The sequence below is a fragment of the Sabethes cyaneus genome, chromosome 1 (genome assembly GCF_943734655.1).
Source record: "Sabethes cyaneus chromosome 1, idSabCyanKW18_F2, whole genome shotgun sequence".
NCBI lineage: Eukaryota > Metazoa > Arthropoda > Insecta > Diptera > Culicidae > Sabethes > Sabethes cyaneus.
In genome coordinates, this window is record NC_071353.1 from 51750201 (window position 1) to 51766723 (window position 16523).

The following is a 16523-nucleotide window of genomic DNA, read 5'->3' on the forward strand; positions in this document are numbered from 1 at the left end:
TAAATTTTTTCATCTATTTCTCTCCGCGAAATTGAAACATCCCCTCGAAAGACCTTTAAAATTTTCCCCTCTTTTGTTGCACTTGCTTTTTGTTCCACTCGCAGCTCTGTGACGATCAGCGTCAATGATAGGTGAAGGAAAAAAGCTTTTCGTACCTTAGTACAAGACATACTCTAAGGCATACGTCTTTTTTTATTTTGGTAGTTATAGTTTAGATGATTGGTAGTTGTTTCTTCCCCTAAGCGCGAATGATTTACGTTTATTATACGGTGCGAGGCCTATTGATCGTGTTAGTAGCAACTATTTTCTAGATTATTCAGGGCGAGACGGCCGCAGGCCGCGAGTGTGCGCCGGTGACCCGCCGTCGGAAGCGCCGGCCACTGCGGGGGGCAGCCCCCCGCAGAAACCACTACTATTTAGGTGCATGCATTTTCCTAGGTTTACTGACTAGTAGGGATTATCCCTTAGTGAAGTCCGAACGACCGGCAGCGAGTAAGGACAGCATATACCCAGCATTTGTGCAGGCTGAAGGCCGTGATTATTTTCGGCCGAATATGATGTTCGGCCATTCGTGTTTCAGCCTTTTATGTTTCGGCCATTCGTGATTCGGCCATTTGTGTTTTGGCCATTCGTAGGTAATCCGATTTTAGACAGAATTTTTAGCAACAGCTTTCATCCCACTAATTTGAATATATTTTTATCTGCCTTAGTTTTCTATGATTCTACTTCTAGAAGCATGAGCGCCACCTTCCCTGTCTGTATACGGCCTTAACGACAAGGTCGTCAGAGTACATATATGACAGTTAGTATGGCACCGAATATCACCCTTCTCTTCCCTTCTTCATGCTCCCATAGATTCGGGAAACCATCGCCAAAAAATAAAACCAGTTCAACTAACCTGCTAGCCGTAATGAAATCTTGCAACTCAAAGCACTATACATTGCATTCTATAGGTTCTATTATTTTTTGAGGCATAAATTACACTAAATATGGAGATTTCTGTCCAATTAAAATTCATCACTATATTTTCACTTTTTCGCCGTCGATTTTTCCGTTCCATTCGTTACATCACTCGCGAAACTTAACTTGAGGCACAGAAAACTTTAATTTACGACCCGAACAGTTATTTAGTAGGATATTATAATGATTCTGAAACTGGAACTGTTTCCTAGAATTGATAGGAAAAACCTTACTTCGTTTCGATTGCAATTCCGAATCTGCAACTTCGTTGTTGTACGTTGCCAAGGGAACGGACGTTTCTATGGAGTGATGCCAACGTAAACATGTGAGCATAAAATTGACCAATTATTTTCGCTATTAAATTAAAGGTCGTAGAGTGTCGATAATATACTTATAAAATTCACTGATTATAAAATTCACCGTAAACAACATTTTATGTGATAGAATTACTGTCGGATCTAGTTCAACAGCAAAAATAGATACGCGATTCTACGTTTCATAATTGTTCATAACAAATTATTACCTACTACTAGCAACTCTAATCTCAACAAAACGATAGTGGCAACAAGTATTGAAATCAGTAAAAAAGCAGGACTCTGACGACCTTCACCTTAATCTTCCATCGGGATTGGTTTTGTTTATTGTGTACTACCCAACAAACATTTCTTTTGATTAGTAGCTTATTCAACCGTTGTATTGCTAATTACCGGATAACAAGCACTTAATAAGCCGTTATTCAACAAAAATGTTTGTTGGGTAGCTGACCCGACAAACTTCGTATTGCCACAAATTAAACTGTGTCATACATAAACCGTGAATATCGGATGACCTTTGTTACAATCTCGAGTTTTGCAAGTTTCTGAGGAGTTCATGGGTGTTTTAATATACAAATTTTCCTCACAGTAAAGTAGAAAACAACTCCCCCCATTGTTTAGCCTAATAAAATAAAGCGGATAGCATTTAAATATTCGCCATCATTACAAACCATTTAGCCGAATACCATTTTGCGGAACACCAATTCTCGGTTGACCATAACGCGGAATATCAAGCCGTCTTAGTAGAATAGGAAACCTGGAATTAAATAAAATGAAAACTAATCCAATTTACACTCAACCCCCGCTAATGTGAAAAACAGCTCGTTAATTTGAATATTTGGTAACTCTATTCATTTTCACACACGCGCAAGACGCGCACCCTATGAACTTGTTGTTTTGATTTGACGAAAACAAACGTTTCGAAAACATCTCAAACATGCGCGAATTCTAAAGGTTCGGTTTGTATAATACGAAATTGGCTCGGCAGTTTCGACTAAAATGGTCTATTTTGAGTACTGGAGAGAGATAAGTTGCATATGAGCTATATTGCCAAAGCTCCTGAGCAAGAGGAAACGCATTATGAATTTTTGCTTTTTTTTAATTTACCGGTCCAATTTAACGTCAATTGTGTGTGACGCTTGATCGGTTTTTAATCTGAACGCATTCATACCACCGGGGTACAGATTAAAAATGTTCAGATCAAAGAAGGTCATACCAACGGGGGTACACGGTACTATGTATATTTATTGTTGACAGATACGTATTCTGCCTACAACTTGCAGGCTTCCTCAGTATCTGTTTTCGAACTCGAAAGCACGAAACGGCAGACACTGAGGTGCGCGAAGATATGAAAAATGGCAGTCGTTTGCGAAAACATTCTGCACTTGTACATCGAAAATAAGAATCTGTAGATAGACAGATAGAATCTATGATATATCACATTCGAGATTACATTGATACTATCGGTAAAAAGTGGAGAATCTCGAATTCCACGGTTATTCTCGTATCATAAAACGGTTCATAGAACGCCTGACTGTCGATGGTAAGCACAGAATGCGTAGTTAGGGCGTTCGAAGGGAAACCAAACTCCCCCGTTCGAGATGTAGCAAAAAAAAGCTGAATCTGAGCAAAAGTTTCGTGCAGAAGGCCATAACTCGAGCGGAATTACGTACCTTTTAGGGGGGGACCCTACTCTGGAAGACCGAAAAATAATAGGTTTTCGTAAATTTTTTTCAGATACTAGAATTATAGTTAAGAGTTGGGGTATTTTGGTTGTTGATTAAGGTATATTTGAAGATATATTTTGTGTTTTTGGGATACCAGAATAGTAATTATTATGCCGATGGCAGGAGGCGAATGAATGCCCTCTAGAAAATAGTTCCTTGCTGGCGGTACGTGCCGGGAATCAACGGAGTATCGTAGAACGGATTTCAAAGATGATTTTGAAGCTTTAGGTCAATACCTAAATTGTTACGTAGCGGTTTTTGAAAATTCGAAAAAATACCAAAATGGCGGCTTTTTTTTTTCAAAAAAAAAAGCGGTTTTTTTAACAAAAATCGCCAATTAGGCGCTCATAAAAGATTGAAAAATTGAGATTAAAAAAACGGCTACGTAACAATTTAGATAATTTATTTTTACATGCTGAAAAAAAAATTTCAGTCAAATCGGTCCACTAGATTCTGAGATACACGTACCGCCAGCTAAAGAAACATGGTTTCGGGGAAAACGCGTTCAAAGTTTCGTACAGCAATGGACTTCCCTTACGATGACTTCACAATATTTGCCGTAAGTTTTCAACGAGATCAGATATTAAAAAAATCCTTTTGACATGACATTTCTGAAGGTACAAACGTCTCAAAAATGCAACAAAATAAAATTCGATTTTTCCGACTTTCCAGAATAGGGTCCTCCCTTAAGTTTCAGATGGCCTCAATAGAATACGATCGCGACAAACCGTACCCGAAAATTATACGATCAAAAGCGGACAAAACCTCGCTGCTGTGTTATGGACGACGAGATCTACATAGAGTACGGGAGGGTATTTCCAGCCCATTAAGCGGTAGCCTGAACAATATTCAGGAATTACGTTGAAACTATATTTATTCGAGACAAGATTTTTATACCAGTTGATAGAATATTATTTTATTGTTGTTCTACAGTCTTCGGCACAAGGCAGTACAGACTAATTGTATCTTAAAACTAATTTACATTTACAATCAAACTTTTAAATCTAGTTTTGCTAACATTAAAATCGAACACATGATTTACCTCGTTAAATAATGTACAGCAATAATGTAGATAAGGGTTACCCCCATAAGGGTTACTGCTGGCGTGAGACAGGGCTGCATTTTATCACCGCTTCTGTTTCTCACCGTTATGGATGAGATATTAGTTGGAGCAATTGACAGTAGACCAAATCGAGGATTGCCTTGGAATCCTCTAACGATGGAGCAGCTAAATGACCTCGACCTAGCCGACGACATTGTCTTGCTCGCACAACGCCGAAACGATATGCAGAGCAAGTTAGACGACCTCTCCGAGAGCTCCCAGGCAGCAGGTCTCACAGTCAATGTAGCGAAAACTAAGTCTATGGTAGTGAACACTGACAATTCCACCAACTTTACAGTAGCGGGACAACAAGTTGAGCAGGTAGCCGTCTTTCAATATCTTGGTAGCCAAACAACGCCCGATGGTGGTACCAAGACTGATATAGCCACACGGATCAGGAAGGCCAGGGGTGCCTTTGCAGGTCTGCGAAACATTTGGCGCTCAAACCAGATCACTCTACGTACGAAAACCCGAATCTTTAATTCAAACGTTAAATCCGTACTGCTGTATGCCTGCGAAACGTGGTGCGTCTCAGCGGAGACAACGCAAAAACTGCAGGTATTCATTAACCGGTGCCTGCGATATATTATTCGTGCCTGGTGGCCTGATAATTGGATATCCAATGAGGAACTCCATCGTCGGTGTCATCAACGGCCGATAGCCACAGAAATTCGTGAGCGTAGGTGGAAGTGGATCGGACACACCTTGAGGAAAGGAGCGAACGAGGTTTGCAGAGCAGCACTCGACTGGAATCCACAAGGACAGCGTAGAAGAGGCAGACCCAGAGGCTCATGGAGACGGAGCTTAGCCAACGACATCCGGGCTGTAGACGAGAACCTGTCCTGGCGACAGGTAAAAGCCATGGCGGGTAACCGTCAGCAGTGGAGATCTCTAATTTCATCCCTTTGTTCTGCCGGACCGGCGGACATGGACACATAAGTAAGTAAATAATGTAGAGGATTTTTCTGGCCATATTGGGTTCGATGAGCTGGAGTCCAGAGAAATGTTCGATTTCGCAGAATTCGACGAGGCACGTGCAGATTTATTTCTTCTAAGAGATAACTGTTATCGATAATTCCCATTAGCAGATCGTAAACAAGCAATCTCTGTGACGTTCGTCTTCTTTGGGCAAGCGTATTAAGTTTTATCAACTGACAACGATTTTCGTGAGCCTGAAGGCGTATAGGGTCCTGCAAAGGCAAACGACGCAAGGCAAAACGTATGAAACAACGTTGTACTCTTTCAATTTTATTAATTTTCCCTGTGTGATACGGTGCCCACACCGGTGCTGCGTATTCCAAAATACTTCGAACTAAGGTGCAATATAGCGTTTTTAAAGCGTAGCTATCATTAAAATCCGAAGCAGTTCGTCGAATGAAGCCGAGTACAGCATACGCTTTTGACGATATTATGCTAATGTGCTCGTCGAGCTTTAGCTTGCAGTCAAGCATCATGACTCCCAGATCTTTGACAGAGCTACAACGTTTCATTTCGCGTGTGTTCATTAGATATTCGAAATGTTCAGGGTTACGAAGGCGGGAGAAAGTTATGACGGAATATTTTGATGCATTTACCTCCATCCCGTTTATGAGGCACCAGTGCAAAAGGCTATTCACATCATGTTGTAAAGCGTCGCGATCGAGAGCAGTTGTGACAGTACGGAAAATGTTAAGATCATCGGCATATAGTAACGTTTCGGACTCTAGGCTATCACAGATATCTTTTATGAAAAGTATAAAAATCAATGGGCCCAGAATACTGCCTTGTGGTACTCCAGAGGGTATATCAAAACAGTACGATTTAGTTCCATTCATGTTCACGAAAGCAGTGCGACCGATTAAATAAGATAACAGCCAGTTGGTTATCCATTCCGGTAAGCCTGAATATACTGAATATCGGCGTGTATTTTGGTTTTAATGAAACTTTTAACTTTTACTGTTACTTGCAACAATTGATTCTGAATTCGATTGAAATTTTTGATTTAAGATGACGAATCTCCAATAGCGTTTTTGTTTTTGCTTATATCTAATCTAGGTTCACCCTAGTTCCAATCGAACGGCTGTCAAAACGTTTGTTGTTTCACTCAGATTGAACTTAGTTTCACTTTTGTCGAATTTGTTTATTCAATCCGGATTGGACCTGGATGAACTTTTTGTGTTCATTTGCTCCTATCTGACAGATAAAATTTGACGCGAATACTAGACACAACACTTATGGTTCTTTCAAAAAACATAAATACCTTATCCGCTAACCGGTTTCGGGTATGATGCTACCCATCATCAGAGCGGTTGTCGACTGGATACTGTAGGATAAGAATGTTAAATGTTGAAATGAATCAAATATTAAATGAATAAAATGTTAAATAAAATTCTAAGTTAAATAATATTATACGTAAAAAAAAAGAAAATGATACATATTTCTCAAGTTGATGTCCGAAGTCCGCCAATTTGCATTAGACAGAGTACATATTCGCCCCGCCCCTACTAGTACGTGAGAGTCATTTGCTATGAATAAGCGTGCGCGCCGCAAGAGAGCTCATTCGAATGTCGGACGCTGAGAAGTAAACATCGGGAGCGGTAAGCAGAACATCAGTAGCAGCAGCAGCAACTCTTGGGCCTTCAAGTAGCCCAATCGAGACGAAGGACGTCACCCGATCGACGAGTAAGCGAGCCATTCTTGGTGAGCCCTCTGTCCTACACCGGCAACGATTAGCAGCATCCGATTGACGAGTAAGCGAGCCATTCTTGGTGAGCACTCTGTCTTATATCGGCAACGATACTAGTTAGTAACACGCGCAGAGATGCTGCCCGGTTACGGAAATTACGACAGATACAAAGTAGTAATTTGCTGTTTACTACAGTTTCAACTTCGTCAGTTGAAAGAGCGGTGAGGTGATGAGAGCGTCATCCTCATTCATCAGGGGACGGTCCTCCGTACAGATGTACATCGACTCCCACGCAGTCAAATGAGAAGACTTTCTCACGTATTTCTTCATTTCTTCGACTAGCCAAGCTGCCATTTTTTCTGTTGGTGTACAAATATTCGAAGAAATTGGTCGCATAGCTAGTGGGTTTTTGTGTAATTTAGGTAAACAGTACAGTGAAGCTACTCTCGGGTTTGGCACTAGGAATTTGCGATTTAGATTATCTTCTCCCATCATGCAAATTTACGGTGGAACAGGAAGTAGAGGGAAAACTATCGTTATTGGACCTGCTGATTACCAGGAAAGAAGACAATACCCTGAAGTTCAGCATTTTTCGAAAACCAACGTCTACCGATCGTTACATTACTACGGACTCGAATCACTTCGGGGCCCAAAAACAAGCAGCTTTTCATTCTATGGCGCATCGTCTAGTCAACATCCCCATGGAGCAGGAAAATTTTGCAGCGGAAAGGGAAAGGATCCAGAAAGCTGCTGAATTAAACGGGTACGACAAAAAGTTTGTGGATAAAATAATCCGCAAACATCTCCGCAAAAAACAGCGCCATGATACCACTACACTACAGCCTGAAAGAGAAGAAGTACAAAGAATCAGCCTGCCGTTCTACCCGAAAGTAACAAACCACATTAGAAAGGTACTTAAGCGGCATGGTTTCCATGTGGTCCACAAAAGCGGCAATGCCTTACAGGAACTTTTGAATAATCAAAAGGACAAGGTTCCGCCTGACGAACGCTCAGGAATTTATGAAATTCCGTGCCAGGATTGCCCAGCGGTGTACATCGGGCAAACGCGGAGAAAATTCAAAATTCGCCTAAAGGAACACAGAAAGGCAGTGGAGAACGAACGGCCCAACGACTCCAGTGTAGCCTTGCACTCAATCTGCTCCAAACACAATATCAATTGGGGAAACGCAAAGCTGCTCAAAAACGTGAGAGTCTTCTCATTTGACTGCGTGGGAGTCGATGTACATCTGTACGGAGGACCGTCCCCTGATGAATGAGGATGACGCTCTCATCACCTCACCGCTCTTTCAACTGACGAAGTTGAAACTGTAGTAAACAGCAAATTACTACTTTGTATCCAGTCGACCACCGCTCTAGAGCTGATCAGCTGATGATGGGTTGCATGATGCAACTTGCATCATACCCGAAACCGGTTAGCGGATAAGGTATCTATGTTTTTTTGTAAGAACCATAAGTGTTGTGTCTAATATTCGCGTTATTTAGTGTTCTTACGTTGCACATAAAATCAATATATATATATATACATCGACGTTTGAGTTGAACTTTTTAGACGTCGGGTTCGCTCTGGGTTTTTTTTTTCACAGTTTCAACCCCGCTGTAAGCAATACACGGACAACCCAAAAATGTTTGTTTATCCTCCCGAAAATGTTTGTTTATTCAGTGGTCAAGTTGGAACTAACCCAGGTTAAAAAACTAAAACACAAAAAACGGTATTAATTTCTCTATCCAAAACATTTGCGTAAATTTATTGCTCTTTGCATTGAAAGTTGGATTTTGAACACACTTGTCCAGTCACACATTTTGTAGGTGAGAAAAGTTGCCAAAATTGCGTGGGAAAAAACCATGAATCTTGGTTGATTTCTATTTAAATTCTAATGCTTACGTAGAGTTGTTATCGACGCAAAGAATAATATAAAAATAGTTTCTAAATACATAATTCCACGCATAATTCATAACTTGAATAAATATGCAGCATATATGAAATAAATGAAAAATTAAATACTATTTGCTTTCCCTACAACTGGTACTGGCGCCACTGCTAAATCAAATGTCAGCTCAGATGGGAGAGTTGTAATGATGGGAAATGTCGGTCAAAATCTATAACGATTATTGATAAAGTTTTGTTATCGTTAATAATTAATAACGATAATACGGCAATATAAGCAAAAATACGTAGGAAATAGAACAAAAATGTTAAAATAATAACAAATCAAGGAGAAGATTTCAATTTAAACCCTCCAATTTTCGATATTCTTCCATGATGATAAAGTTTGATGGTATTATCGATATAAGATTACTAGCGATATTATCAGTAGCACACTTTTCATCACAGTTTTGAAGGTTGCACTTAATAACTGTGCAGTCCAATTGAGTGTGAAGAGCGCAATAAGAGAAATTCAACGTATTCCCACCCCTATACTGCTCTACGTAAAACGTAATATAGGAGCGCGACCTTAAAAAATACATACGAATTTCGAGAAGCTTTGTTTCGTTATCGAATGTTTCGAACAAGGTTTCGAATATAGTGACTGTGCTGTGGGCTGTGGCAGAAAAATATTTTTTAAAAAATAATCTGGCATCTCTGATCCGAAAATAGTTGTCCAAATTTGACAATGGCTATTCAATCGTGGTCGTGCTCGTAAGGTTTTGCGTTTTGGTAAGGTTCTTCTGGGAATCCTGCAGGATCTTTTGGCAGTGCGTAGCTCATCCGGCTTAGGATCCGATCGGTCTCTGCGGTCAAATTCATTCTATGCAGTCATTTTATGCGTGTGCGAAATAATTTGGCATTCTACTCCTGATATAGGTATAACAACTGGACGTCTCGGTGTGTAAGGTTATAAACGGCAGAAAAAGAATGGCCGATACAAAAGTGAAACACGGCTGTGAGACGGAAAATTGCAAAAATGAAGCGACTCTTCAGTGCCCGATGTGCTTGAAAATGGGCATTCAAGGATCATACTTCTGCAGCCAAGAATGTTTCAAAGGATCTTGGAAGGCACACAAGGTTATTCATCTTCTAGCGAGTGAGATAAAAATTTTCTATTAATTTGGACAGGAGCCAATTTTTACCGGTCGATCACCATGACATAATCTAATTTACATTTTTGTGTTTTTTTTTTTCAGAAGGAAAAAGCGATAAAAATGCATATAATCCGTGGCCTTATTTTACATTTACGGGAAAGCTGCGTCCATTTCCTCGGTCTGACTTGAGAACAGTACCGCTCACGATACCGCGACCTGATTATGCGGATCACAAAGAAGGCCGCTCCATGTCCGAAGAAGCATTACGCGGAAATACAACCATTAAAATCTTAGACGACGAAGAGATAGAAGGAATGAGAGTTGCATGTCGTTTGGGGCGAGAAGTTCTAGACGAAGCAGCCCGCGTGTGTGACGTTGGTGTCACTACGGATGAAATCGACCGAATTGTACACGAAGCTTGCATTGAGCGTGATTGTTACCCAAGCCCTTTGAATTATTATAATTTTCCTAAGTCATGCTGTACCTCGGTAAATGAGGTGATATGTCACGGAATTCCAGATATGCGTCCGCTTGAAGATGGTGATATCTGTAACGTGGATGTGACCGTATACTTTCAAGGATTTCATGGTGATTTAAATGAAACTTTTTTTGTGGGCAACGTGAAAGATGAGCATAAAAAGTTGGTGCAGGTGACCCACGAAGCTCTGTCAAAAGCGATTGGAATCGTGAAGTAAGAATGAGCAAAAGATTATGGTAATATACTAGTAAAATAATATTTAAAACTTCCGCAGACCTGGCGAACGTTATCGCGAAATTGGTAATGTTATCCAAAAGCATGTTCATGCTCATGGTTACAGTGTGGTAAAAAGTTACTGCGGACACGGAATTCATCGATTGTTTCATACTACTCCCAACGTGCCACATTATGCTAGTAAGTAGTGTTGTATTGTTACTAGCGTTACACTCCAATAATGGAATATATTTACAGAAAACAATGCTGTAGGAGTCATGAAACCAGGACATTGCTTCACTATTGAGCCAATGATTTCTGAGAAAACATGGAGGGACGTTTCTTGGCCTGACGATTGGACAGCTGTTACTGCCGACGGTTTCTTCTCTGCTCAGTTTGAACAAACGTTGCTGGTGACCGAGAATGGATGCGATATTCTTACTCAGCGGAGAAATGCAAATGGACAACCGCACTTCATGGAAAAACTTTAGCTGATTTAAATACGACATATAATGATTGTTTAAGATGGGATTGTTTCGTACTGTTTCGCTTAGTGGTATACAATTAGAAATTCATCCAAAAATAACATAACTAATCAATCGAAATCGAGCAGAGCTTAGCAGTGTAAATGAAATACGTTTCCTTCCATTGTGTTTGCAATTGTTTTGTAATATACAGAACTTTAAAATAATTTAAACAGCTATATTTTTATGACGACGAAGACATCAAGCCTTCCATAATATTTTTAAATTGACCATCATATTTGGGTGCTTTCGATAAGTTTTGCTTGGGCGCTTTTTCTACTTCGATCAATTCCTCCAGTTTGACCCGTTTACCGCAGGCTTGTTCCTGTTTTGATGGTTGTGTTTCAATTTTGCGCTTCTTAGGCTGAACGAAACTTCCTTGACCTGCAGCTCGCAATGAATCCTCCAATGTGTACGGTTCTGCTTCCAAAGCCTTTAGACGCCGCTTGTGAACTTTGGTCCGGAAATGATCTTGTAGAGCTCGATCATTAATGTAGTAAGTGGCACAATGAATACAATAAAACTGTGCAAAGCCTGGCTTGTCAAGATCCACTTCCTGATTCAATAGCTGCTCTGAGTTCTTTTTTAGATCGGCATCAATTTCGTCTAAATCCTTTTTGCGGTTCCGAAGTCTCCATCGACGGCGCAAATGTGTATCACCATCGTGCATTTTCTTACGTGCGTACGGCATTATTAATTACTTGAAAGTTATAACTTTTTTAAACGTTTGAATATGAATTTAAAGCAAATAAAACTGTACTGAATTTCTATGATTCACTCAAAGGATTGTTTTCAAAAATTTATTGTCGAGCATGTGGCTTTAACGTCAAATTACTTCCAAGGGGCTTGCAAAACATCTGATTACCTAAAAAAAATACTAAAATCTATACACACTTAAATAAGTTTATCACAAATTAAGCTCTATTGCAATGATTGAAATTCGCAATGACGGCACCAGTATAATCAATATATATCCAGCTTTTTACGAGCCATAATGGCGGACGTGTTCGTAATATTTTAATAGCATTTTTGACATTTTCCTAATACATCGCACGTTTTCTTTCCGCGCGTTCACCGTAAAACTAAAGGAATGTACGGAAAGAAAACGTGCGATGTATTGGGGAAATGTCAAAAATGCTGTTCAAATATTACGAACGCGTCCGCCATTATGGCTCGTAAAAAGCTGGATAGAATGCCAGTGTCGCTGCAGTGCACGTGGTAAACATCATACATATTCAGATAATGTATTTACATTATATATGCATATGTGTGTGTGCCTGAGATTCATCAAAAGGGGAATCTCATTGTTAAACTTTGACAACCAGTTTAAAATTTCGAATATGGCTGCCAAGTAATGTGATTGTAAACTTCGCTTGCTTCAAATTTCTGAAAAAATCGGTGCAAACAGGTGCAGTTTTGGGATTCAATCATCCGGACGAAAAGAAAATTAGCGTTCAAAAACATTTCACTGGCATGAAAACACAGCGATGAGAGCACTGATGACAGCACCAACCAGCGCACAGATAAATAACAATGAGCAACTTTGACAATGAAGCTCTCAATTCACAGACTTGATACAGATTGTTAGCATCATGTTTACCACAATGAGCCCTGTAGAAAAACAGCGACACTGGCATTCTATATATATTGATTCTACTACGGCACTGCACGACCTCTTATTGAATTTGTTTATTCAATACGGGTTGAAATTAAATGAATCTTTTGTGTTCATTTGCTCCTATCTGACAGATAAATTTCATTCAGTTCCAACCCGGATTGAATAGCTTTCTGACAGCTCAAGCACCCACACTTGCAAACAAGAAATACGCGTGTATATACATGCTGTCCACCTCATTTTGGGGAACAGCTGATGCTGGAGGAACAAACCGAAAAATAGCGATTACTAGTTGTGTTTCTTCGTTTGCCACACTGCCGAGCACATATTTCGGCCAAATTTTCCATCCTGTTCCAAATTCAAGCTCATATTTTGAAAATTTGCTGATATTTAAGCCAGCGGAAGACGAAATTCATTCTATACCTTGGTGACAAAGGGATATGTAGAGCAGACGTATAGCAGAACAAAAATTGATTCAATAGAGGTTTTCCGTCAGATCATACCCAGGTAACCAGTAAGCATTAAAATAAGTAGTAAATCAGTCGTTTATTAGCATTCCTGGCGTTTTATACTGCAGGTTGTTGTTTATCAGCTTTTTGACTGCATAACTGTTGTAAATTGGCATCCACAATTCTATTTAAATTCTTCTTGTTGGTAACTAGCTGCAAACAAGCATTGTCAGCACTATAAGAAGGCTAGCAGTAAAGTAGCCGCATATTTTGCCAAAATAGCATATAAGTAGCATTTAAGGCAACTTAAATGCTTATTGGCTTGCTTTTAAATTGCATTGGAAATGCTTATTGGTTATCTGGGTACCCCTCCTTTTCTTATTTTTTCTCGAAAGTACTCCCAATACGAGTGACAATGGTGCAAAAATATATTTTTTTCGTTGACTATAGAATTTACTACGATTTTTTAAACAATGCAAATTGCGAGAATGTTGAATTTCTTTTCACCAAATCACGAATGTCGAGTTTTGAAAAATTCGTTTCGGAAGCACTGTTTATCAAAATTTTTAGTTTTTCTGGCAGCATTGCACAACAGATTTTGACATATGTGTATCAGCGGTTGAGCGAAAAGGACAACACGAATGAAAAGCTAATGATTACCTTCTTTTTCGTTTCGTGTGTTGCTTGCCACAAGAGTAAAGAGTGGCACAAATGGTTTCGAAGTGGTGAAAAAAAAGGACACTGGTACAAAAAGGCATGTAATACATCCGAGAAGTGACGGGTTGAAATATAAGTATTTTATTTTTTCATTTTTACAGTAGTTAGAGGCTTTGTTAAAGAAAGTTTCATGTGGGTATCATTTCTAAGAGTCAAAACCTAACATTTACCGAAAAAAAAATTTTTGACGGAAAACCTCTATTGATCAAGATATATATAAAAAACAATCTTCCGTATTCCCATGGCTGCATTGAAAATAATCTCGCTTTTACATTCTCTCATTCTCTATTCTACGATATACCACAGAGAACAGATTAACAGGCTCGAAGAAACTAATCGAATTTTGTGTGTAAAATCTGTCGGTGGCGCCCTCCAGAAATAGTTTGCCAAACGCATAAAAAAATATCCATGTACCTTTATCAATATTACTTTGTGCTGGAGTTACATATGCAGCGATGGCAGCGACATCAAGTTTTAGTTTGCCACTTACTGCTCGAGGGGTGCTCTATTGAAAGATTACTCGTAGATTACATAAAAACCTTTTACACACTTTTTGTCGATTACCTGGTAGTCTGTTCTCTGTGGATATACACGATTGCTGCGAAAGATTATTTTCAATGCAGCCATGGGAATACGGAAGATTGTTTTTTTTTATAGATATGTTGATCAATTGAATCAATTTTTGTTCTGCTACACGTCTGCTCTACAGGATGCAACTCTTTTGTTTACTGTTGTTGTTTGCCTCATTTTCAAGGACCAATACACACATAACTGGAAAGCTCTATCCAGCTTTTTACGAGCCATAATGGCGGACGTGTTCGTAATATTTAAACAGCATTTTTGACATTTCCCTAATACATCGCACGTTTTCTTTCCGCGCGTTCACGGTAAAACTAAAGGAATGTACGGAAAGAAAACGTGGACGTACGTGGAGTACGGGAAATCCGTACTACTACTTCATCGAAGTCCACCGTAGGAGAAGCGTTGGGCTGTGATTCATTGATCTCAGGGGTGGCGACCACTAAAATCGTGGAATACTCTCGACCTATATGCCAATGACTCGTAATACCGAATTCATAATCAAAATCACCCTTATCGCCATGAAGTTCGTTTTAATTTCAATTGGCGAAAGTTATCTGCAAACAATTCCGTTACCCCATCTGGTACGTTCGCAATCCGGTACAGATACACAGTTTCTTCGAAGAATTAAAAAACGAATTATTCAATAATTACTACCCAGGTAACCAATAAGCATTAAAATAAGCAGTAAATCAGTTGTTTATTAGCATCCCTGGCGTTTTATACTGCAGGCTGTTGTTTATCAGCTTTTTGACTGCATAACTGTTGTAAATTGGCATCCAAAATTCTATTTAAATTCTTCTTGTTGGTAACTAGTTGCAAATAAGCATTGTCAGCACTATAAGAGGGCTAGCCGTAAAGTAGCCGCATATTTTGCCAAAATAGCATTTAAGTAGCATTTAAGGCAACTTAAATGCTTATTGGCTTGCTTTTAAATTGCATTGGAAATGCTTATTGGTTACCTGGGTATTTTTGATGAAAGATGTTTTACCTTTATTTTGAGTTCGGTAGATTGGGTAAATAATACGTTAGTTGCTGTAGCAACTGTTAAAAGCTTTGGTGAAAATATGACGAAAGCTCAAATCAAATCGTTGACAGACATTAACAACCAAAGCCTATTATGTTAGTGATGTGAGCGCCACGTAACGAGAGCATTACCACTTACTTTCAAAATGGTGGCTAACCTTTACACACGTTACGAGCTTAAGATGAATGTCTGTTCTCTGTGGCTCAAGCACCCACACTATTGGTTTACCTGACTCACTGCGAATATGCGTATTATTGAAATAAAACGTAACCATACGTTTTATTCGTTTATAAACGCATATGCAGTTAATATCGATAACAAACGATTTTTTATAAGTTGTGTTTTTGTTATTACATTTAATTTGTAAAAAGTTGCATAAATAACAATTCAGTTTCACAATACAATTATTGCGTACTACTGACACATGAAATATAACGTTTAAGTACGTTATTTTTAGTGATCAAAATTAACGATATTTTCGATACAAGGGCAATATTTTTCGAAACCTTTCGAACCAACACGATCCCGCGAATACAACGCATATTCGCAGTGAGTCAGGTAACACAGTAGCGAACACGAAATACGCGTGTATATACATGATATTTGCCTCATTTTGGGGTACAGCTGATGCCTGTTTGCCTCATTTTCAAGCACCAACACACACATAAATGGAAAGGTCTATTTATCGAAGAAATTTTGACAACTCCAATACAAGCAACCATCTGTCATTTTTTCTTGTGGTAATAATTGCGCCAGATATTGTTCCGTTCGGAAAAGTGACGTTTTAATTGACTTACGTGTAAAACTGCGCCATCTGGACATGAAATAATATTGTCGAATTTGCTTATTCAATCTGGGTTGGCACTGGATGAATTTTATCTGTCAGCTAGGAGCAAATGAACACAAAAAGTTCATCCAGTTCCAATCCGGATTGAATAAACAAATTCGACATTACTTATAAGGTACGTACTGCTTAAGAAATCGTAAAAGAAATCGATTTCTTGAGCATTTCTTGTCCTATCTTTTTATCCATTACTTTTCAGCAGCGTACCCCGCTTAACCCTTTATAAGGCAGTGGCAACTATATTGCCACCAACAAAAATTTTTTATT

General features: G+C 39.2%; 3 protein-coding genes across 4 annotated transcripts in view; 2 read left to right on the plus strand and 1 right to left on the minus strand.

The window, feature by feature from the left end:
- The window catches only part of LOC128745687 (uncharacterized), a 30478-nt gene extending 22433 nt beyond the window's left edge, over positions 1 to 8045 (plus strand). The window contains exon 9 of the mRNA XM_053842765.1: positions 7191 to 8045. Within this exon, the coding sequence (XP_053698740.1) occupies positions 7191 to 8045 (855 nt within the window). The remainder of the gene's footprint in view (positions 1 to 7190) is intronic.
- A 1319-nt stretch (positions 8046 to 9364) lies between these two features.
- On the plus strand, positions 9365 to 11191 carry LOC128735182 (methionine aminopeptidase 1). 2 transcript variants are annotated; one of them, XM_053829680.1, is made up of 5 exons: positions 9365 to 9445; positions 9593 to 9812; positions 9913 to 10501; positions 10563 to 10702; positions 10760 to 11191. In XM_053829680.1, exons 2-5 carry the CDS (start codon positions 9644 to 9646, stop codon positions 10990 to 10992), a joined length of 1131 nt encoding a protein of 376 aa, XP_053685655.1. In that variant the 5' UTR covers positions 9365 to 9445; positions 9593 to 9643; the 3' UTR covers positions 10993 to 11191. The 2 variants fall into 2 exon arrangements, with proteins under 2 accessions (XP_053685655.1, XP_053685662.1); XM_053829687.1 differs by having other exon boundaries at positions 9430 to 9483.
- LOC128735200 (zinc finger protein 593 homolog) lies at positions 10979 to 11808 on the minus strand. The gene has a single exon (XM_053829697.1). The coding sequence runs from the start codon at positions 11714 to 11716 to the stop codon at positions 11210 to 11212; it is 507 nt and encodes a 168-aa protein (XP_053685672.1). The 5' UTR covers positions 11717 to 11808; the 3' UTR covers positions 10979 to 11209.
- Between the last annotated feature and the right edge of the window lie 4715 nt (positions 11809 to 16523).